The following is a 25,146-nucleotide window of genomic DNA, read 5'->3' on the forward strand; positions in this document are numbered from 1 at the left end:
CATGATGAATTTTCATTATAATCCTAATTTCAGGATATCCCCATTTTTTTGCCACATTTTAAAGTCACTGATTTTCTTCCCTTGCCATCCAACCTTTATGGGCACAAGTACATTTTTGCCTGTGATAACATTTGTAACTTCCTCTAACTGGCCAAGGCAATCAGTATCTCCACTGGAAAAAAAACTGTTGAAACTTAATTTACAAGTGAAACATTGTCTCCACTGAAACCATCACACAGGAATAAAACAGTGAGTTCCTCAATCTGGCAAACCACGAGTGCTCTAAGGAGCTGCCGACTTAATAAAAGATTGCCAGTGAAAGGGAACTCTTACCCTCCAACTTTTTAATGCTGCTTTTCTGAAGGTAATCCCTTTTATTCTAATACAGTTCCAAGGTCCTAGCCGCCATGTATGCCTTAGTCAAGTGGTATTTATTCATGGGTCAATCAAGTCAGTGAACAGGAGAGATGCGTATGATATCCATCTTTGCCCAGCATCCACATACATACTCTTTCTCGACTGTAACTGTGAACAGCAAACCAGAGCTACTTTTTTCCTGTCATGCATCATTGCTGCTCCAGCTAAGATCAACTAACTTATGCACACGGACCCAAACTTAGATGATTACAGGTTTGAACAGCTGTGTTACACCGTGCAATGCATCCACCAACTGAGCTATCAGGGGAGTCAGACGGCAGTGCTTTATTGCATAGGATAGCTCAGTAACCCAACTGGAAGTGCTGGATCTGATTATGTGAAGCGAGTTTCCATTCCTCTGCCGTCATCCTTTACTCAACAAACACAGAATTCACTATATAAAAAAACTGAGGGACCTGGAATAGCAGAAACATTTCTTTTTCAACTTACTTTTGACTTGGGGTTTCTTGGATTCATGGATTCCCCCTCCACTATTGGGGGGTGTCAGACTTGATGATGTGGAGCCATGGCTTGTGCTAGGACCATCAAAGGACTGATTTCCTCCCCCACTGCCACTGCTTCCTGCTTGACTATGCATCTTTATCCTACAGAAACAGTTTAAAGAAATAAAAAGGTTCTGACTTCAACAGCTCCAAACATAATTCTACAGTCTTAACTGAGCATTGTGTCTGAAGTTTTACAATATGAAATACTTTCTCTAAAAGTGATTTTTTTTCACCAGCTTTTTGACACCAAAATCATATAAAGTAGAATAAAAATCTACAAGCAGAAAAGTCTTTCTTATCCTATCCAAATGCTAAAATTGAATGCTGTGACTTGCAGATGAAGGGCACACCACACCATATCTAAATGAACAATGGACAGTACCTTGTAGGAGCGGAAATCGTTATTCCAGTTCCATGCTTCTCCTGTCTGCGTCTTACATCTCTGGGTGGCTTTACCTCAGTGTTCAGGAAGGCCAGCTTTGCCTGACGGCCTGGTTTTAAAACACAAATTACTCAGTACTTAGAGCTAGAACAGGCACATTTTTCATATTTCTCAGTTCCACTGAAGAATCCCTGAGCTTATTCCATGAATTGGTACTTGTGATGCACAGCCTTGTCTATCAGGAACGCATTACAAGGAATCGGGGGTGCAATTCACAATTTTCTGATATTTAATTCTGAGAGACAAAAGATCATGGTGGGGTGAGTGTGCATGCACCCAAATTTCCAATATGCATGCCTGATGACTAAATTTGGAAAATTACCCCTTCTAAGTCAAGACAAAATTATATTTGTCAATATCAATCCAGCCTTTCTTCCCAAGACAGATATGATTCTGAAGATATGATTCTAAAGTTCAAACAGCTTGGATGAATGGAAATCTTAAAGCTGGGAGTCAAGAAGCAACTTTAAGAGTTACAGATTCTACAGACTTAACCAAGCACTGACTCGGAGGTCTGGAAAACAGTCTTGTAAGTCTGCACCAAATGATACCTATGCTACATTTACAACGACATATATTTATATAGCACCTTTAGCATAATAAAGTGTCCCAAGATGCTTCACAGGAGCATTACAAAACAAAATATGACATTGAGCCACAAAAGGTGATATTAGGTCAGATGACCAAAAGCTTGATCAAAGAGGTAGACTTTAAGGATAGTCTTAAAGGAAGAGAGCAAGGTGGAGAGGCAGAGAAGTGTAGGTAAGGTATTCCAAAGCTTAGGGCCTAGGCAACTGAAGGCATGGCCATTAATGCCGAAGGGATCAAAATTGGGAATACACAGGGGGCCAGAATTAGATTACAGCAGATTTCTCGGAGGGCTGTGGGGCTGGAGGAGATTACAAAGATAGGGAGGAGTGAGGCCATGGAGGGATTTGAAAATAGGAATAAGAACTTTTAAATCAAGACATTGCTTGACTGGGAGCCAATGGTGTGTCAGGGGTGATGGGGGAATGGGACTCATTGCAGTAATGTGTGTCAGTGAGCACAGGGGTGATGGGGGAATGGGACTTAGTGGAGTTAAGGCATGGGCAGCAGAGTTTTGGATGACCTCAAATTTACAGAAGGTAGAACATGGGAGACCAGCCAGGAGTGCGTCGGAATAGCCAAGTCTAGAGGTAACAAAGGCATGAATGAGGGCTTCAGCAGCAGATGAGCTGAGACAGGGGCAAAGTTGGGCAATGTTACAACGAGGGAAATAAGCAATTAGTAGAAAGGCTACATTTAAAGAACACGCAGAAACCAATATGCCTCACTGCTGTAGTAAAGAATGTTCATTGGCCAGTTTCATGAGGCGTGCTATTCAAGGAATTGAAAAAATATTCTGCTCCTCACCTTCAAAACATGTTAACAAGAATTTGTTTTAAAAATTAAGTGAAATAATAGAATCATACTGAACAGAAGGCCGCCATGCAGAACAACGTGCTTGTGCCAGATCTTTGAAAGAGCTAGTCAATTATTTCTCCATGGCTCTGCGAATTTTTCTTTTTCAAGTATATATCCAGTACCTTTTTGAAAGTTACTACTGAATCTGCTTTCACCGCACGTTCAAACAGTATATTCCAGCTCATGATAATTTGCTAAATAATAATAGTTGAACCTTTCATAATTCAGTATTATGCATCATGTATACTTTCACTTGAAAGTATTAGAAGCAATAAATCTTTTGAAACCAGAAACATAATTTGTTCTCACATTATACTAGCACAATTTAAAATAAATTAGGGATGGGCAATAAATGCTGGCCTAGCCAGCGACATCCATATCCCATGAAAGAAAAAATAATTGATTTGACTGGCTGACAGCACTGTATTCACTAAAATTGCTCTTTACCCTTTGGTTTGCTGGCATGAGCCGAACTAATGCTTTGTGTTATAGCTCGCAGTTTCTGCTCTCGCTCATCATGAAGACGTAGATACATTTCACGCCATGACTCAAACTCCTGTCGTTCCTGGTTCTTAAAGTCTCTCTTACAGTGTCGCAGCCACAGGTGATCGGTTTCTTCAACAAAAGTCTGTTTGGCAGCAAAATGCACAATTAGACATCTATAAGAAAAGCTGCAGCCAAGTACAAAGAAAAGGCTTAGAAAATGCTGTTAAAGGAAAACTCTAACTTATATCTTACAGTTACTAAGTTAACCAACTCCATGGCATCATAGCTTGTTACCACACACTACCAGTTCTTAGCCACAGTTCCCCTTTACCCAAACATTTACAGATATATAATAAAAGTAATTGATTAAAAAAAAACTCACTGCATAGGTAAATAGTGCGGTGGCTAAATGTGCTGCCTCATGTATTTGTAATTTACATGTTCTTCCAAAGTGTTATCTTTATTGTTGTGGCTGCTAGTGGAATCCATTTGCCGACATTAGCATGTTACATAATATGATTAAGTAATTTAATGTGGATGTAAAATTGTGTTTGTGTTAATTTTCCACCCTCCAAAATAGTCTTCACTGAAGCTACACCATATCTTTATACTGTAAATTAATCACAAACACAATTTTACATCCAAATTAGTTAATCCCTGAATTAATTCCTACAGTGTTGATTTAGTTTATTGCAGTCAGGGCAAGGCTAGTGATGATGCAATCTGCCACAATGCCAATGGCCTATGGGGGAGGGGAAACTTTCAGAGTTTTTGCTTTGATAATTGTAGGATGGTACCTAACAAGGAGTTGATCCTTTTGTGAGGGAAGGGAAGCTTGTCCATGTGAATGAGCCTGTTAAAGCACAGGGGAAGGGAGAAAAACCTTGCATGAAATCTTTCTTTTTTCACAATGTATTCACAGATGTTTATATATGTACAGTAAAATCAAGTGACCAAAAAAATACAATGAGCAAAAAAGATATGGTGTGCAGGTAAAGTCAGAAGATTGCATGGAAGCACTGTAAAAAAAATGCATAGAAAATTATGTAGCAGCTAAGAACTAACAAAATTCTCAAAGTAAGGAAAATAAGTTGCCAAAAAAAGTTTTAGAAATGTTGTACACAAATGCTACACACCCCACCCTAGTCTGACCTTGGCTCTATGTGATGTCTGACAAAAACATTTGAAAGAAGAAGTCAGGTTCAGATCATCTGACCATTCTGGCAGGTCTTTCAAAAACAGTAACCTCATCCTTCATATCTGTCCGTGACCATGTAGTTGTGAAACCTGCACCAGCATGAGCTATTTTAGTGTTTACTAGGTAGCCACCTGTGTCCCAAAAGTTTCCAAACCTTCAGCCAGTCTGATAAAATAGCCACAGGAAACAAACAACAACTCTATGCTTCCACAACTTTATGACTTGGTTTCCACAATGGATGTGTTTGCTAAATATGGGGTGTACTCTTTATACATCATATCCACCCTTTACATACACCAAGGTTTTACAGATTCCTGTAAAAGATGCCTTAATGCCAACACTGGCCAACTGATTAATGGCAATATTGAGAAATGTAAATTGTTATTTATAAATGAATCTCAAATCAAAGCTAAAGTTATTTGCATCATTTTTGCTCAGTGTTCCATTTTCACTTCTCTCAAGCCAACTTACTCACCCCACCACTACTCTTCAACTTGCTTCAGTTGACATTGCTTTATAGCATGTTCCACAACTAGAGTTCTCTTCTTTTCAGTAGGGAGTGCAACCATCTTATTTTCCAATGAGGAACATTCATTTATTAAAAAGAGCTTGCTCCTTCACAATCCTGTATCAGACCCTCAGAATACTTCCTTCCTGCGTCAACACTGGACTTGATGTTCATACTATCTAGACTATTTACTGACCAACCCACATGGCCAGGAAAAGACCTGAATCTAGATCCAGCAGCCATATCAATATTATTGTTACTTCAATGTATGTCACTACAGATGAGTACTTAAAAGAACATTTTCTTTCCTCTCCTAATTTTATTAAATCCACATTTTTCAAAAAACCTTACCTTTAGACCAGTTAAGCAATTTTCATTCTATTCCTCAGTAAAAGCGTCTTTGTTTTGGGAAAAAAAATAATTACCAAAATTAAGAAGCCCAGTTTCTCTGATCCCTCCTCTTTACTAAAACAATTAAGACTCCTTTCATCATCTTAGTAAATATCTTCTCTACCCTCTCTAAGGCCTGGATATTCTGCTGTCCCTACCTGGTCTGACCTATATGAGAGTCCAGACCCACAGCAATGTGGTTGACTCTTAAATACCCTCTGAACAGGGGCAATTAGGGATGGGCAACAAATGCTGGCCTAGCCATATATATATCCAGATCCACAGCAATGTGAACAAGGGCAATTAGGGATGGACAATAAATGCTGACCTAGCCAGCGACACCCCATGTAGGACCAGACCAGGTAAGGACAGTAGGTTTCTTTCCCTAAAAGACATTAGTGAACCAGATGAGTTTTTACCATAATCAGCAATGGTTTCGTGGTTATCAGACTTTTAATTCCAGATTTTTGAATTCAAATCTCACCATCTGCCATGGTGGGATTTGAACCCAGGTCCCCAGAGAATTACCCTGGGTCTCTGGATTACTAGTCCAGTGACAACGTCACTATGCCATGACCACCTCCCATACGTACACTTATTTCCTCAAAGAATGCTGATTAACTTTGGCAGACACAACTTGCCTTTTATAAATCAATGCTGGTAGTTATTAAATGAACACATCTTTATAAGTATTAATTTTATCCCCATTACAATGGCCTCTAGAAGCTTACCTACTCATATTAGGCTGTTCCATAATTACCCGATTTACCTTTCCGTCCTTTTTAAACAGAAGTGTCATAATAGCAACCCTCTAGTCTCCTGGCGCAACTTCTATGGGTGAAATTTTCAGGCTCTGCCTGCCACTGGGATCCTACGAGCTCGCCGAAAGTCAATGGACTTTTGGCTGGGCCGCAGAATCGCCCGTGGCTGGTCCCACCAAAACAGGGTCGGAAAATCCCTGCCCATGTCTAAAGATGCTTAAATTTTGTGATCAGATCCTCTGCTATTTCCTTTCCAATATTCCTCAGCATTCTAGGATGCATGTCATCGGGCATGGTTATCTTTGAGTTCCATGAACTTATGTCATTTCCTCAATTACAGTTAATCTATCTAAAAAGCTGCCTCCTTTTATTCCTAATACTATAGTCGTCAAAAGTCTATGGTTCCACAAATGTATCACTTGAATGTATGACTACTCTTCTTTGTGAACCCAGACAGTGAATGCTAGTTCACACTTGGCACCACTCAGATCCACTTCCAGACAGGGGTCATTAGCATCTGGAATCAGGAACCTTGGTTTACTTTCCCTTCTCGAACCTGTGGGTACTGAGGCCAAATGTCACATTACTACAGCTGCCTTGGATGGCATCAGCTAATTCAGCACAGATCTGGGATCCAACAAACAATCACCATATCAACCAGATGGCCTATTGGGAATGTGGCTCCAGGGGCCAAAATACTCCCAGTCTGCAGCCATAACTCACTTAAAACGTACCAGCAGATTTTTCTGTCGGTTAGCTGTCCGAAGGAGAGCAGGATAGTTCTTCTGGTGTCCTGTCAAATATTCATCCCTCAACCACCATCACTAAAACAGATTATCTGGTTGTTCATCTCACTGCTCTTTGTATGATGTTGCTGTGGACAAATTGAAGATCACGTTCTCCACATTACAAGAGTGACTTCATTTCAAAAACACTTTGTTGGTTGTGCAGTGCTTTGGGATCTGAAGTTGTGGAAAGCATTATATTAATGCAAGTCCCTTCTTTCTTTCAAGCCAATGTGTACATTGCCATTAATGGCATGGCAAAGACTGTCAAAAAAATGTGTTTTAATTGAAGTCAAGACCACAATTCCTCTGATGGTGGGCTTTTGATCCTGACCCAGCTATAGAAAAAAAAACATATTTCACCACACTTCTTCATAGTTGCTTAAAGTCTCTCAGCCCAGTTCTCTCTACAATCACTGGAGAACCAGCTTTTAAATTGCAAAGCAAAAAGGTTTCAAAACTCTGCTGTCATGGAAAACAGTAACTTGTGCCTTTGAGATAGCAAATCATACGTTCAGTACTTTCTTTGGGAAGCTACACAAATAAATAAAGTTAGGACTATGATGTACAGAAAAAGGTAACTTGTTTTTCTGTTAGTGAATAATAGAGCACCACAATGAGCAGCTCCTGTACCTTTCCATTAACTTCCATTTTAGGAGTCAGAGCACAGGCTTACCGGATTGCAGTCCTCAATCCGATATAGCTGTTCAGGGGTGCACCGCTCCAGCACAGGTTCTAAGATTTCAAACGGCACTCCTCCAACTTCATGAATAGCTGCAAGGAAGAACAGCAAATACTGAGAGAAAAAAAAACACAAAAAAACAAAGTACGTGCAGGACCTTCTTGGAAGTAACACCACCTGAAGAGGAGCAACTCTGAGGAATTCCCTGGCCACAATAATGCAAAATGGTATAGATCAAAAAAAGGTTAGAAGTTTGGGCCAAACCATTTCTCTGATAGCTGCAAAATGCCTCAACACCCAGGTTAAGGAAGGAGAAAAAAAAACAATCAGACAGGATTCTTTCTAATGATCGTTATCCAGTGGCCACTGCTAAAAAGTGCACTTGTGCAGATGTTAAATGATGATTGGACCAGACTCAAGAAATCTGCAACTACTCAATCTAGGTTCATATTAAAAGTGATTTTCACATTCAGACACGGGTTCTGGAGGATGGCTAATATCCATGAAACCTTTCGCAGCCTGGGTCTTCCATGAAGCAGCATTTATCGTTGGATTGCTGTCCTGCTCAAACTTTCCCTGTCTCAACACTGCTCTGCATTTCTTGCCGAGTCTTCAGAGAACAAAAATGCAGGACGCAGCGTTCCTTGGAGAACTGCATTGCAGCGTTGTAGAGTCAGAGGCGAGGGGGCGGGGGGGGAGAGAGAACACACCCCTTGTTACAGCACTAACTGCTGTATGGTAACTTTAAATGTCCAATAGGAATGTTAGTGAGTGGGAGAGGTGGCGGGAGGGTTGCGGGTAGTTGGGTTGGGTGGGTTAGTCAGATCGGGGGCTATTTAGGTGATGTGGGGATGGTTGCTGGTCAGAGGGTGTAGTCAATTTGGGTTGTGGGAATTAGTCGGGGTAGTCCGGTTGGTCGGGTAAGGGTGGGTAGTCAGGAGGTCAGAAGGTTAGTCGAGTCAGGGGGTGGCTGGGTCAGAGACAATAGTTGAGGGGTCAGTTCTGTAGTAACCAAGGAGTTAGGCTAAGTTTTAATCTGACATTTCTTGAGTAATTATTCAGGGAAGTATGTTGGAACTGTCCAAAGTCTCCAACTCTAGCAGAATTGGAGACGTTCGCGGAGGGTCCCAGGGAGCAGCAGAATTGCCCATCACAGTTCAAACTCCCTGGGCAATTCCCACAAAGGTCAGTGTGTCTGGACCTCCGGGGTGGTGGGGTGAAGGTGGATCCTGCCGCGCACATCCGGTCTCTGACGAAAGGAATAAAGTTAACAAGTAATTATATCAAGGCTTTGAGAAAAGCAGAAAATGATAAATCTCCTATGATTGGAGTATTTCCAGTTTGCTCTGATGGCCCACAAGCAATATTAGCAAAGTGAGTTGAAGCACCAATGTACAGCCCTTACGAGTGACAGGCATAACCTGTATTATCCCTTCCAGCAAAAGGATGTGTCCTACTGTAATAAAAACAAAATACTGTGGATGCTGGAGATCTGAAATAAAAACAGAACGAGTCATATTGGGCTCAAAACATTAAACTCTGTTTCTCTCTCTCCACAGATACTGCCAAGCCTGTTGAGTTTTTCAGCACTTTGTTTTTATTTGTGCGTCCTACTGTATTGATCATTAAACTATTTACAGAGAGTTAGAATGAAGTGTTTATGTCCTGCAATCCATATAAAATTCATAGTGAAGTGCAAGGAAGGGTTGTGGTTTAGCTGTGCTGGAGTGACAGATCACGTAAACAATATTACACATTGACCAGTGTTTGTGTGACAAGAGCCTGTAAACTATGATTCTACTTTCCTGCCTCCTTCAATCCCAGATGCACAAAGACCGGATTTACAATACAAAACGCGCGTCAGGACCCTGAGGAAGTCCTGTCGTGCTGCCCTTATGGGAATTGCCAATGAAGTTTGAACTTCCGATGAGCAATTCCACCGCTCCCTGGGACCCTCCACGAATGTTTCAGACTTTGGAGCTAGAGTCAGAGGCTTCAGACTGTTCTGTGGTGCTTACCTGAAGTTACCCAGGAAATGTCGGACAAAAAGAACCTAGTATAATTCCTGGGCAACTACAGAACTGAGCCCATTGACTTGGTCTGGCTACCCCTCTGACCCACCCACAACACCCCACTTACACATTCATTCATTGACCCATTAACTAACATTCTCACTGGACATTTAAACTTACTATACAGCAGTTAGTGTCCTAAAAAGAGGGCATGTCTCACCTTCCCCCGACATCGCAGTGCTGCAATGGAATTCTCCGAGAGATGCTGCGCTCTGCATTTGTGGAGAGGCTGGGCTTGGAAGACTCAGCAAGGAACGCGAAGCAGCGTTGGGGTGTGGAAAAGTTCAAGCAGAGATGGTTGCAGCTTCACGCAAGATCCAGGCCCTAATTTTATACTGTTCAGGCTCCCTTCCAAGAAGTACAGAACCTCAGGCCTCAGACATTGCAAAGTTGAGGTCACTGGTTCTACAATAATCTGCAAATGGTGCTTATTTGTACCCACAGAAACAACACAGTTATTTTCCTTCCTTCACACCAATGGTAGATACATTCAGTATGCTATTCAGCCAACTGTGGTAAAATTTGCTGACTGAGACCACATAAATGCAAAAACCAAGTCAAAGGATGCATACTCCAACAAGTCACCATATTCGGGCAAGGAATGAGTAAAGGGGAAGTGAAAAAGGTCACTCAAGGCTGGAATTCAGAAATATGACATCGGGACTGCAATATTGCTGATATGAAATTCTGGACGTCTGCTGCCCCCTGTGACAAGTAGCTTGCCAATGCTCATCATCAGGGATTACACATTAATAATGTCCACTTAGGTGAGGAACTGAAATCCCAGCACCTGTGGAACCATATCACAGCATGGGGCCAAAACACACAGAAGTGGGAAGAAAACCACTGGTCACAAAAGAGTCCACCGATGCTGACATTTAATGTTTCCCCATGGTTAGAATGCTTAATTACTTCTCAGTAAGAAAGTAGGGTAATCCACAATGTGGACACCTTTACACTTATCTGTTGGAAGGCACAAATCAATGTGCTGCATCATGGAGTAGTGTTTCAATCTTCTAAAGCACATCTTAGTGTCATCAAACAGAAATCAGGTGTTTTCTAAGAAGGGGAGGGGCTGGGGGTAGCAGGTCGTGGGGAAATGGGTGACAGACAATGAAACTAAATCTTGGTGACATGCTACAGACAGTACCTAGAGTTCAGATGGGAAATGTCTAAATTCAATTGTTATAAGCAGGGCATCAAGCAACCCTGGAAGTCAACATGGAACTACTCTCTTAATAGAAAAAAAAAATCACTCCATCCTAATGTATTTTGCATACACTAGCATTTGCACACCTCTGATGATCATTCATGACTTACAATCCACATTGTTTTGTAGAACTCGGATACATTGTTCATACAGTGACATCATCTTTGGGAGGTAGGCAGTCTTTGATCCAGAATACACCTGCATCTTTGAGTTAAACCGCCGACCAGTAAATCCCAGATCCCCCTCAGACAGAACAGATACAGCTACAACAGAAAAGAAAATGTGGGTTATTTCTGAAGCACTTCAGGGAGTAAATTCTAATCAACTGCATTTAAGAACAGCATGCCTCTCTACCTAGCCATGTACATCCACGCCAACCATATACACACCCCAAACACACAAATACCATACCACACAGCATCCCCCATCCACACGAACCGAACCCTCCACCCACAACCACAAATCCCCACTCTTGCACACACCTCCACCCACGCACACACACCTCCACCCACGCACCTCCACCCACGCACCCACCCACGCACCTCCACCCACGCACCCACCCACGCACCTCCACCCACGCACCCACCCACATACGCGCACACACCCCTCCACGCGCGCACGCGCACACACCCCTCCACGCGCGCACGCGCACACACCCCTCCACGCGCGCACGCGCACACACCCCTCCACGCGCGCACGCGCACACACCCCTCCACGCGCGCACGCGCACACACCCCTCCACGCGCGCATGCGCACACACCCCTCCACGCACGCACGCGCACACACCCCTCCACGCACGCACGCGCACACACCCCTCCACGCACGCACGCGCACACACCCCTCCACGCACGCACGCGCACACACCCCTCCACGCACGCACGCGCACACACCCCTCCACGCACGCACGCGCACACACCCCTCCACGCACGCACGCGCACACACCCCTCCACGCACGCACGCGCACCCCTCCACGCACACACACACACCCCTCCACGCACACACCCCTCCACTTTGAAATCATAAAACCTCCACAACCAGAACACCTGTTACATGCGTGGCCAAAAGACTAAATGACTCAAGCTGGAGCAAAGGAACCTTGCAATTTACAATGCCTTTCTGTTCTTCCCTTTCTTTCCCAGCCAACACCCTACGTCACACCTCAATTCCCACAGGTTAGTTTCCCAGGGTCTTGGTGGAAAAATTATCCGACACAATTGACTCAGGCTTACACACTATCATGTCAAGTCAGAAATATACCCACAACATAAGAGCAAATTCATTTAAGAGCCACAAATTGACAGTACTTTTCATCAGAAAATTATTCTCGAAATAACACAAGTTGGCTGTTCTGGCTGGAAGCAGGGGTTGAGGCCAGTGGGATATGATGGTCACCCAATGCCTTTGGCGGTGAAGGTGGCCTTGGTGCTCAACCTTTACAGCTCAGATTTATTCCAGGGATTGTCTGGGAGGCATATGTGGAATCTCCCAGTCTCCCAGCAGGGGAGCTGCATCAGGCAGGTGACAGATGCCATGTAGGGCAGGCAATATATCAGGTATCACACCAATCCGGCCCGTCAGTCAGAATGGGCAATAAGGCTCAGGACCATGCTGGATTCAGCAGATGATCGATTGCATGCATGTGGCCATCAAGGAACCTGCAGAGCAGCCAGCAGCCTTTGTGAACAGGAAGGTTTTCCACTCACTGAATGATCAATTTATCTGCGAACACTGCAAAAGTATCCTGAGATCTGTGCACAATTCCCAGGAGTTGCCATGACTTGTACATACTTGGACAGCACCAGGTGCCTCTGCTCCTCAGGCCAGCTGAAAGCCTTTGTGGGTGGATACTGTGCGACAAGGGGTATGTACTATAGACATGCTGTTGATGCCTGCGTGGGACCCCAACACAGAGGCAGAGGACACCTATAATCGCTGCCATCTCACTAGATGGGCTATTGTTGAAAATGAGGTTCAGATACCTGGATAGATCTAGGGAGCCCCATAATATGCTCCAGCAAGGGTCTTAAGTATTGTGGTGCTCTGCATGACCTGGCAGCCCAGAGGTCAGTAGCATTGGAGAATGACAATTGTATTGAGCATCCTCCGAGGAGGATGAGTTGGAGACACTTTGAGACCAGACAGCCAATGGAAATGCATCCACGGGTCCAATGTCCAACAGAGACTGTTAAACGCCCCTGGAGACGAATCCATCTTCTCCCTGAAGTGACTTTGGTGGCCTTTCATTAAACTCCCTTACCATCTCAGTGGTCCCACCAAGGGCCTTCCTCATCATGGAGAGACCACCTGTTGAACCCTGGAGACCTCCCTGCAGGCACAGCCAAGGCTTCCCAATTGGACACAATGTGCCCCCCACCAACCACACACCATCTCCTGCCACCAAATGCACCCCCCCCACAACAGTGCCAATGACTGCCCCTGTGTCATTATCCCCCAGCAACATCCAAACTTGTCAGGGCCTGCCTGACTGGTCCTGGTGACACCCAACCTCACTGGCACTGCGTTGGCAGTGTCCATCACTGCATCCTCTCAGCTCCCAGTAGCGCTTCTGAGCCTCAGATTGGCCAGCAGCTTTTGGGGACAGGAGCCCCGGCTGCACCTAATTAGTTGCCAGATGAGCCATTCAGTCTGTATGAAGGTTGCTGACAGCCCTTTAAATGTGACACCTTCCTTTGACATATTGGAACTTCCACCTGTTATTGGTCGGTTCCTCTACCAGCCTGATATTAACTGGCTAAGATGGGACAATCCTATGCAGCCACTTGAGCCAAATGTGTCCCCAACGTTGGAGCTTCCTATCCATTAGGAAAATCCTGCCCCAAATTGTTCACAACCTTGGCCTCCTATTTGACTCAGAGCCAAGCTTCCGACCTTATATTCCCTCCATCACCAAAACAGCCTATTTCCACCTCTATTAGATCACCTGCCTCCGCTTCTCCCTCAGTTCACCTACTGCTGAAACCCCCATCCATACCTTTGCTACCTCCAGACCCGATCATTCCAATGTTCTCTTGGCTGGCCTTCCAATTTGCAAATTCCATAAACCTCAACTCATCCAAAACTCTGCAACACTTATCCTAACTTACACCAAGTCCCACAAGACGACCATATTCACAATTTCGACCTACATCGGAGTAGACTCACCTTTCCTTTTTGGTGGTGATATTGGTGTTATATCCATAGAAGGAAGGGGTCTGTAGTTGGGCTGGATAAGTGGCAATGGAATATCTGGTAATACAGGTACCACATCAATCATCATCTATTGGGAGAGGAAAAGGAAAAGCAAAATTAAAATTTCAGTTAAGTGGCAAACCACAAATAATTTAAAGGCAGCACAGTGGCATTTGATATTGGAGCATCAATACACTGTGGTACAGGCTAATGTAAAACTGAATATGCAATTGCTTATATTTCTACTTCTTTCCTTTCGTGATTCCCTCCTCTTTTAAGACTAATTTTTTTTCTTTAGTCTTTAATGAGATAAGAGCATCACTGGCATGGCCAGCATTTGTTGCCCATCCCTAATTGCCCTGAAATGAGTGGTTTGCTTGGCCATTTCAAAGGGCAGTTAACAATCATCCACATTGTTGTGGGTCTGGGTCGCATGTAGGCCAGGCTGGATAAAGGATGGCAGATTTCCTTTCCTAAAGGACATTAGTAAACCAGATGGGGTTTAACAATAATTGATGATAGCTTCATGGTCACCATAAAGCTACAGAGACTAGCTTTATATGCCAGATTTTATTAATTGAATTTAAATTTCACCAGCTGCTGTAGTGGGATTTGAAACCATGCCCCCAGAACATTAGCCCATGCCTCTGGATTACCAGTTCAGTGACATTATCACTACGCCATAACCACCACTAAATAAAGTGTTGCTAAAGACACTGACAGTACCACCATTTCTCATTAGTTGGTATTAGAATAAAATTACATTCCATTATTAAAAAAGTCTTCTCGGTGCCTCTATATTTCAACACTCAATGTTGAATTTCATTCCGTGGCCAAGCGTCTGACGGTTAACCCGTCTCCAAAGCCAGTCTGTGATTGGGTAGTTGGGTCCCTGAAGGTGGCACAACTGAACAGGATTTTCTGCTTCCTCACCCCCATGGTAAATGGAGGGTCAGCTAGAGTCAGCTTATACATTAGGCTGCAGCAAATAAAATTTCCAAATTCAATCTGGAGGGGATTTGTATCATCTGTTAATGGTAGTCACACATGCTTGTCAGCGTTATGGAAAATGCGGAGGAATTATTTACCCCAAAATATTGCGAATGCATATATATCTACTTCCTATAATTTTGTTGCACAAGTGTGAACCAGTCAACTTTCTCCCCATGTTTCTCGAACTTGATAAACTCATACCAAGTACTGCAAGACAGTCAATGCCGAAGTCCAAACTAAGAAGACAGTTTATTTTCATGTAGAATTCAATCTGATCAACTTTCTCACCATTTTCATATAACTAGAGACTGGTCAGTGTTTCCAGTTTTGATAACTGACTGCAGAGCTAGAGTTTGGTGGGGCAAAATTGATTTTTGACACTGCTTTAATTCCTCATTATATGTTAGTTCATATCTTTGGCTTATTGTTGGAATTTGTGGATTCAATGTTAAACTAAAACACTAAAAACATTTAATAGCCATATAGATTTCTCTCCCAAACATACAACTACTTACCAATAATAGCCAAGGGGACTAAACAACTAATATTTAATTTGATAGTAATTTTGTCAGTAACATTTTGATTCTCACTGGTTGAGTTCAAATTGAAAGACACACGGACATCAAGCCACTACTGTAGAATCAAAGGGTTGAGAATCTGATCCTGGTTCCAGTTTTCTTTTCGCTTTCAAAGTGAAGTAAGTTTCCTTCAGAATCATTCATGGACTCTTGCTCTTTCGAAAGGGCCCCAGGTCACACGTTGACCCAAACATTTTTTTTGTTTGAAGAAACATCACGTTTCACTTCACATTGCTCCATTGTCCAAACACTCCCTTGGCTCACAGCAGGAGTGGATGAAAATTTTGGCCTAACTCCAAACCTCAAAACTATTGGGGCCAGGAAATGCCATCTGGAGTTACCTGAAAACATCCATCAGCGTCACCAAGGTACTTTTATTAATATGTTGATTGACAGAGTAGGAGAAATCCCAAACACAAAAATAGAATTAGCTTTAAAAGAAATCCGATCAGGTACTACATAACAGATTTCTTTAAAAAAGGAAAAATAAACCATTAGCTCAAGAATCCTGACACAGATGTATAGTTTGAAATAAAGATAGGTATTTCATTCTGCTCATGACAAAAGGGCTTGAAGCTCAACTTGCATTTTTTTCTTTTCCTATTCTCTGCTTTTCCCACAGGACATTTAACACTTGCTGGGTAAGATTCTGTGCGGGTAAAAATACAACCATAGATGACCCAACTTTTATAAAGATAACTGCAATGACACAGTGCCTTCAGATTTTGTCCCTGTATGCACAAGCTGGTCTGCGCCCCTTCCTCTCCTTGATTACCCGGCAGTGATCAACTTACAAAGGAGAACTGTGGTAATGAATTCCATGTTGTCACACTCAATAGTGCAATTAACGACACAAATGCACATGTGCCATGATCAAAAAGCAGAGTTTTAACCTGAGCCATATCATCCAGATCCTCAGGATGAAACTATTGTTAAACTTCTACTACCTATAAAATACTCTTATTCTCCAGTATTAATAATAACCTTAAGCAATGTTATTTAATTTTAACGTTACCTTTCTGGGTTTAACACTAGGCTTCGCCTCAACATGTCGTTTGGATTTCTTCTTTTCTTCAGCATGCTGTGCTCTATAGGAGGAGTCTGAGCTCCTAGAACCCGATTTTGACGTGGGTTTAACTGACCCTTTGGATTTATCTGGATGAGTCTCTTTAACCTTCTCAACAGGTTTGTTAACTTTTTTCTTTTTTTTCTGCGGCTGGTCATAGCTAAGGTAAGACTCAAATGACATTGTTGGTTCTTCAAAGTCATCAACTACTGCTGGTTTAGTAGAGTCCTTAAGGAAAGAAACAGACTGATTTTTTTCTGTAGATTTTGTCTTTTTCGAGTCTGGCTGTTCTTTCTGTTTACTTGATGTGGATTTCTCTTTGGGTTTGTCCAATGTATTCCTTGCTTCTTCACGATCAGGTTTTCGTTTGTCTAAGTCTCTATGCTTATATTTTCTGTCATCCAAAGTTTCCTCAGGTTGCAGGCGAGGTTTCTTATGACTGGAACTTATTGATGCAAACTCTCCTCTGTCCCTATGATTATGCTGCTCCTTTGAGGAAGATTTCATTTTATCTTGCATTTGAAGAGAGGATAACTTATACTTTTCATCGTCTTTTGTAACTGCTTGCTGCTTTTCCTTGTGCGAAGACTTGTGTTCCCTGTCACGACCTGCGCTCACTTCTACTCGTGAGCTGTGATGGTCCCGAGGAGTTTTATGGAAGCTTTTCGGTGGTTGCATAGGTTGTTCAACATCTTCATCAGAATAGTCATTCTCCTCATCATAATCCTCCACAGGAGGAGATTTAGTCCATCTCTCCGCCTCCTCTTTAAAATTGGATTTTGAAGACTGGTAGCCATGGCTACCAGGCCTGAAAGGTTTCTCACTCTCCAGTGAGTGTCTCCTTTTTTCATGAATCTGTTCATAGTTTGGTTCATAGGACTCTTTATGAGGGGTCTGGAATGTCTGTCCATAATCATCTTCTGGAGAAAGGTCCCGGTGTCTCTTTTTGGAAACCCCTTTATTATAACCAAACTCTCGCTCTTCTAGTGTATTGGTGGATCTGAACGAAACAAACATCAATTAAAGTCGTCTTATGACCTGTCATTAATTGTATGTTGTTACAGTACCTACACAAAAAAAGACTACTTTTAATAACACAGCATGTAGAAGCACTGACCAATGTGAAACTGAGCCACACAAATTAGGAGAATCCCAGGTTCAATCTCTGGTCTCTATTAGCTAGAAGGGACAACAACAGGTCCCAGTGCTCAGTAGAAGGAAAATTAAACAAAATCAGACAGAACTCATGGTCACTAACTACTAATATTTACTGGAAAGTATTGATTTGTGCAGGTTATGTGTACGCATCAAAATCAACTGTGTGAGGTCCTATAATCAAACCTGCCAACAGCCACAGTATAAGTTTGCATATGAGGAATGCATGGTTCACAGGATGGCACAAGTGAATAGCTATTTGAAAGTCAGCACAGGCAAACAAGGTCAAATTGTTTTCTTCTATAGTAAAATTCTATGCTTCGATGACTGAAAGGCAAGATAAATCATTGCTGGGTCCAGCAACAAAACACTTCTGCAAGTTAGAGAAAGAATTAAAACTTCAAACTTTAATTAAATTGGAGAGGAAAGTAAACTACTTGCCACCCTCTCCCAGTGAATACAAGCAAAATATGAACCAACATGGTAATATTTACACGCTGTAGCAGGATGATTGAGGGCTGACATGTCAGCTGTAGGCTGATCCCTGAGTAAGTGTATGGCTCTTAAGAAACCTGCCTTTAAAAGATAATTGCATTGGGGTGCAGGGCAGAGAAGGCAAGGTGACTCAAAGATGATGGAATCATGTAACAATATATTTGAACGAAAGGTAAGTCCAACTCATGCAACTTAATATAAATTACAATTATTGTAGCTGTATAGAACAGCATGATATTTTAAATAAACTTACCAGAAGCAGATGAGCCAACAGTTCAAACTCTTAATCCTGAAAAGTACAGAAGGTGATGCCACACTCATGTCAATCAACTGTAAGGGACTTTTTTTGTGGCAGGTAGTGCGTGGAGAGGCAAAGGGGAACTACTTCTGTCAGTTACTTTTACGACTGCAGGCTCTAATCGCCCTTTTGGTATCATTAAAATGCTTTCCTACACTATTCTGTATCTTTGGCACTATAAGATACTGTATTACGCTTGCCCATCTTTAACATCCTAAAAGACTAAGTCATTCTTGGGAGACCAATGTCTTGTTTAACTGAAATTGGATTACTAGAAGCTTGGATTCTTGATCACCTTGGCTTGGGATTCTAGTTTCTCTATTTTGTCATGAGTAGCTAAACCAGATCCATCAACCAAAAACGATGATCTCCAGTCACAAAACTGGTGGCAGGAGAATTTTTTTCTAATTTACTAACTAAAGAGCTCGAGTTGAGGGCCAATTGAAAATGACAACCCTCAAATTTCAAAACTGCCATGTTTAGGGAAGAATTGGGAATTTTAGCTTTCTACGTAACATAACACATGATAAATAATCTTTCTCCTCCTAATCCTGCTTCAAGAATTGGTTGTTATACATTAAACATAATCAGAGAAAATACACATGTATTGTGCTTAACAGCTTTCACTATTTAAACAGAGAGGGCCGTTGAAACAATACCGTTCGACTTCCTGGGGTACCAGTTTCTTCCACTTTGAGACTAAGTTCTTAGCATACTCTCCAACCACATCATGCTTCCTGAATCCATTCACAGTTTTCCCTATTCCTGTATCCTGTTTACAAAAAGAACAGAAATAGCAATGAAACAAATTTCCTCAGCTTGTGGATTCAACATAAACTCAATTCCTCATTGTCATACTCCAAATCAATATGAAAACCAGACAGCAACACTAAAATACTGCAACACTCAATAACATTTTTAAAAAGGCTAGGATGTGTTTATGGTGCAGTTAACAGTACTGGGTTATTTCGTACATTGCCTTTGAAAGAATTCTGTTGTGACTTTGCAGTAATAATCCATCCCTGTTAAAACAACATTTACTGAGTGGCATATCCATTAGAGCTTTTACGTGAAAAGCAGCAAGATGGGAATATTGGCTTATGGTCCCCCAAACTACCAAGTTACCTGCTACATCCATTAGTTGCCACGTGGAGGATGAAATTAATATCAAAGACACAACCATCACTGAGTAGCTTCAAAAAAAAACCCTAACAACTTACATTCATATAGCACTTTCAACATAGAAAAACATTCCAAAGTATTTCACAGGAGCGTAATCAGACAAAAATTGACAAGCCAAAGGAGGAGATATCAGGATGGGTCACTAAACACTCAAACAAAGAGGTCACTTTTAAGAAGGGTCTTTGAGGAGGATGGGCGGAGAAGTTCAGGGAGGGAATTTCAGAGTTTGAAACTTAGACAGCTAACAGTGAGGCAAAGTGAGCTGCAGATGTGCAACAGACCAGAGTTGGAGGAACACAAAGTTCTAGGAAGGTTGTAGGGCTGGAAGAGGTTACAGGGATGACAAAGGCAAGACCAGGAATGAATTTGAACACAGGATAAAAATTTGTCTGAGGTGCAACAGACTGGGATAAAATGTAGAGCAGCGAATACAGGGGTGATGGATGAACAGGACTTGGCACAGGTTAGGATACAGAGAGCAGAGTTTTGGATGAGCTCAAATTTATGGAAGGTGGAGGATGGGAGGCTAGTCAAGAGAGTATTGGAATAGTCACGATTGGATGGCTGAAATGCAAAAGCATGGGTGCAGGTTTCAGTCATAGGTGGGCTGATGTTTCAGAGGTAGAAGAAAGGCAGTCTTTGCAATAAAGAGGATACGAGATTGGAAGCTGAGCTGAGGAAACAGAGTTTGGTCCGGTTCAGCCTGAGACAATGATCAGGGAGGGGGAATGGAATCATTGATGAGGGAATGGATCTGTTGGTATGGGATGGGTGGGGGTTGGGAAAGGAAAGGGAATAGAGTACCGATGATGACAAAGCAATAGTTTTAGTTTTTCCAATGTTTAATTGGAGGAAATGGAGGATTGTCCAGTACAGGAGGCTCAGGAGTTTTAGGCAAAGAAGCTTGAGCATAAATCATCTATTCATTGATGAACAGAAAGTTGGCTAGAGAGATGGAAGCAAGATACTTTAAGTTGTATTTTAAAAATCCATATTAGCTAGGAGTAGCAACCTGCATATCCCCACTATAATCACAGAAACATGGCAGATGGTGGAATTTCAATTCAATTAAAAAAAAATCTGGAATTAAAAGTTCAATGATGATCATGAAACGATTGTTGTAAAAACCCATCTGGTTCACTAATGACCTTTAGGGAAGGGAATCTTCCATCCTTACCTGGTCTGGCCTACATCTGACTCCAGGCTACACAGCAATGCAGTTGATTCTTAAATGCACTCTGAAAGCCACTCAGCTGTATCAACTCGCTAGGAAGTCTATAAGGAATGAAATTGGACAGGCCACCCGCCATCCATCTAGGCGCCGGAAGTGGCAACAGCAAACTAAGCCCTGTAGGCCCTGCAAAGTCCTCCTTACTAGCATCTGGGGGCTTGTGTCAAAAATTGGGAGAGCTGTCTCACAGACTAATCAAGCAACAGCTTAACCTAGTCATACTCACAGAATCATACCTTACACAATGTCCCAGACACCACCATCACCATCCTTGGGTATGCCATGTCCCGCCGGTATGATTCCAATTTTGATACAAGCCCCCAGAGATGGTGGCACAGTGGTATACAGTCAGGAGGGAGTTGCCTTGGGAGTCCTCAACATTGACTCCAGACCCCAGGAATTCCCATGGCATCAGGTCAAACATGGGCAAGGAAACCTCCTGATTACCACATACCGCCATTCTTCTGCTAATGAACCTGTACTCCTCTATGTTGAACATCACTTGGAGGAAGCACTGAGGATGGCAAGGGTGCAGAATGTACTCTGGGTGAGGGGGCTTCAAATGTCCATCACCAAGAGTGGCTCAGTAGCCACCATTACTGACCGAGCTGGCCAAGTTCTAAAGAACGTAGCTGGGTCTGCGGCAGATGGTGAGGGAACTAACAAGAGGGAAAAACATATTTGACCTTATCCTCACCAATCTGCCTGCCACAGATGCACCTGTCCATAGCAGTATTAGTAAGAGTGGCTGAAGCACAGTCCTTGTGGAGACAAAGTCCTGTCTTCATATTGAGGATACCCTCTATCATATTGTGTGGCACTACTACCATGCTAAATGGGATGGATTTCGAACAGATCTAGCAACTCAAGACTGTGCGTCTATGAGGCATAGTGGGCTATCATCAGCAGCAGAATTGTACTCAACCACAACCTGTAATCTCATGGCCCAGCATATCCCCCACTCCACCATTACCATCAAGCCAGGGGATCAACCCTGGTTCAATGATGAGCGCAGAGGGACATGTCAGGAGCAGGGCCAGACGTACCTAAAAATGAGGTGTCAACCTGGTCAAGCTACAACTCAGGACTACTTGCAAGGCAAACAGCTTAGGCAGCATGCAATAGACAGAGCTAAGCAATCCCACAACCAACTGATCAGATCTAAACTCTGAGAAATGGCAAGTAACATTCACACCACACAAGTGCCAGGCAATGACCATCTCCAACAACAGAGAATCTAACCATTGCCCCTTTGACTTTTAATGGCATTACCATCACTGAATCTCCCATTATCAACATCCCAGGGGTTACCATTGACCAGAAACTGAACTGGGCCAGCCATATAAATACTGTGGCTACAACAGCAGGTCAGAGGCTAGGAATCCTACAGCAAGTAACACACCTCCTGACACCCCAAAGTCTGTCCACCATCTACAAGGCCCAAACCAGAAGTGTGATGGAATGCGCTCCACTTGTCTGGGTGAATGCAGTTCCAAAACACTCATGAAGCTCGACACCATCCAGGTCAAAGCAGCCCGCTTAATTGGCACGCCATCCACAAACATTCACTCCCTCCACCACCTATGCACAGTAGCAGCAATGTGTACCATCTACAAGATGTACCTAGGTTCCTTAGACAGTACCTTCCATCTAGAAGGGCACGGGCAGCAGATGCATGGGAACAGCACCACCTGGAAGTTCCCCTCCAAGCCACTCACCATCCTGACTTAGAAATATATTGCCTTTCCTGCACTGTCGCTGGGTCAAAATCCTGGAACTCCCTCCCTAAGAGGATAGTGGGTGTACCTACGCCACATGCAATGCAGCGGTTCAAGAAGGCAGCTCACCACCACCTTCTCAAGGGGAATTAGGGGTGGACTATAAATGCTGGCCTTGCCCACACTCCATGAATGAAAAAAAAAGTCACAGCCTGCCAACCCGAAAATGACCCATCTATTCCTACTCTGTTTTCCGTCCATTAACCAGTTCTCAATCCATGCCAGTATATTCCCCCCAATTCCATGTGCTCTAATTTTGTTTACCAACCTCTTGTGTGGGACCCTTTCAAAAGCTTTCTGAAAATCTAAATATGGCACATCCATTTGGTTCCCCCTTATCTATTCTGCTAGTTACATCCTCAAAAACTCCAACAGGTTTGTTAAACATGATTTCCCTTTTATAAATTCATGTTGACTGTGCCCAGTCCTACCATTATTTTCTAAGTGCCCTGTTATCATATCCTTTATTAGATTCTAGCATTTTCCCTACTACTGTCAGGTTGACAGGTCAGTAGTTCCCCATTTTCTCTCTTCCCCCCCCCTATATATTTGCCACCTTCCAATCCGCGGGAACCATTTCAGAGTCTATAGAATTTTGAAAGATGACCACCAATGCATCTACTATCTACAGCCACCTCTTTCAATACTCTGGGATGTAGATCATCAGGTCCAGGGAATTTATCTATTTTAAGTCCCATTAATTTCTCTAGTACTTTTTGACTTACTAAAATTAATATCTTGCAGTTCCTCCTTTCCATTAGCCCATTGATTCTTCATTATTTCTGGGATGTTTTTAGTATTTCCCTCCACGAAGTCAGACACAAAGTATTTGTGTAGTTTCTCTGCCATTTCCTTATTCCCCAAGTCTGCACTGAGTTCAGTTAGGTAGATGTCAACCATAGTTTTGGAAATAGAGCAGCAAGCACTGCATTACATCTGGTGTTCTCTGATGGCCCAACATTAGTTCTTGGTCCTGAATACACTACAGGTAATGACATGTGTGATAGCATTGCAGGAACAACTTTGATAATAGGTTCAGATACAAAAATTACATCAATAATCTGGCAAGTTAGAAAGAGAGATCAATATTGCCATTGTTTGGAGATATGTTTTTGTCACATGGTCATATTGCCAGTTGTATTCTTATCCTTCAATCAGATATCTTATCCTTGACGTAAGAAATGTGCACATACATCTAAAACAACTAATGTATCATCAAAGGAGTATTTTACTTTAAGGCAAGATGATAAACTATGCAATCAAGAACTCATACAATCTCTCTGGATGTTTACATGGTACCCGACTGAGCTGAACAGACCAGGACACCCCCGCCTCACTCAATACATTTAGCCATAAGACCATAAGACATAGGAGCAGAAATTAGGCCATTCGGCCCATCGAGTCTGCTCCGCCATTCAATCATGGCTGATAAGTTTCTCAACCCCATTCTCCCGCCTTCTCCCCGTAACCTCTGATCCCCTTACCAATCAAGAATCTCAGTCTTAAATACACTCAATGACCTGGCCTCCACAGCCTTCTGTGGCAATGAATTCCATAGATTCACCACTCTCTGGCTAAAGAAGTTTCTCCTCATCTCTGTTCTAAAAGGTCTTCCCTTTACTCTGAGGCTGTGCCCTTGGGTCCTAGTCTCTCCTACTAATGGAAACATCTTCCCCACGTCCACTCTATCCAGGCCTTTCAGTATTCTGTAAGTTTCAATCAGATCCCCCCTCAGCCTTCTAAATTCCATCGAGTATAGACCCAGAGTCCTCAACGTTCCTCATATGTTAAGCCTTTCATTCCTGGGATCATTCTCGTGAACCTCCTCTGGACTCTCTCCAGGGCCAGCATATCCTTCCTGAGATACGGGGCCCAAAATTGCTCACAATATTCTAAATGTGGTCTGACCAGAGCCTTATAAAGCCTCAGCAGCACATCCCTGCTTTTATATTCTAGTCCTCTCGAAATAAATGCCAACATGGCATTTGCCTTCCTAACTACTGACTCAACCTGCAAGTCCTGGACTAGGACTCCCAAGTCCTTTTCCACTCCAGACTTCTGAATTCTCTCCCCATTTAGAAAATTGTCTATGCCTCTATTCTTCCTACCAAAGTGCATGACCTCACACTTCCCCACGTTGTATTCCATCTGCCACTTCTTTGCCCATTCTCCTAACCTGCCAGTTACATCTTCCCTGCAGGTTTTAAATGAAGACTAATAGAATAGCCCAGATCTTGCAATAGGAATAACATTGACGCTATTAGTGCTCACTATTAAG

General features: G+C 42.7%; 1 protein-coding gene across 1 annotated transcript in view; it reads right to left on the bottom strand.

The window, feature by feature from the left end:
* eloa (elongin A) overlaps nt 1–25,146 on the bottom strand; it is a 46,982-nt gene that overhangs the window by 2,893 nt on the left and 18,943 nt on the right. Inside the window, exons 3-10 of the mRNA XM_078567032.1 lie at nt 19,337–19,449; nt 16,679–17,729; nt 14,066–14,180; nt 11,014–11,166; nt 7,616–7,713; nt 3,259–3,439; nt 1,306–1,414; nt 868–1,022 (exon numbers count right to left, since the gene is read on the bottom strand). Of these exons, the coding sequence (XP_078423158.1) occupies nt 868–1,022; nt 1,306–1,414; nt 3,259–3,439; nt 7,616–7,713; nt 11,014–11,166; nt 14,066–14,180; nt 16,679–17,729; nt 19,337–19,449 (1,975 nt within the window). The remainder of the gene's footprint in view (nt 1–867; nt 1,023–1,305; nt 1,415–3,258; nt 3,440–7,615; nt 7,714–11,013; nt 11,167–14,065; nt 14,181–16,678; nt 17,730–19,336; nt 19,450–25,146) is intronic.

Source organism: Cetorhinus maximus, chromosome 21, assembly GCF_964194155.1.
Source record: "Cetorhinus maximus chromosome 21, sCetMax3.hap1.1, whole genome shotgun sequence".
NCBI classification, from domain to species: domain Eukaryota; kingdom Metazoa; phylum Chordata; class Chondrichthyes; order Lamniformes; family Cetorhinidae; genus Cetorhinus; species Cetorhinus maximus.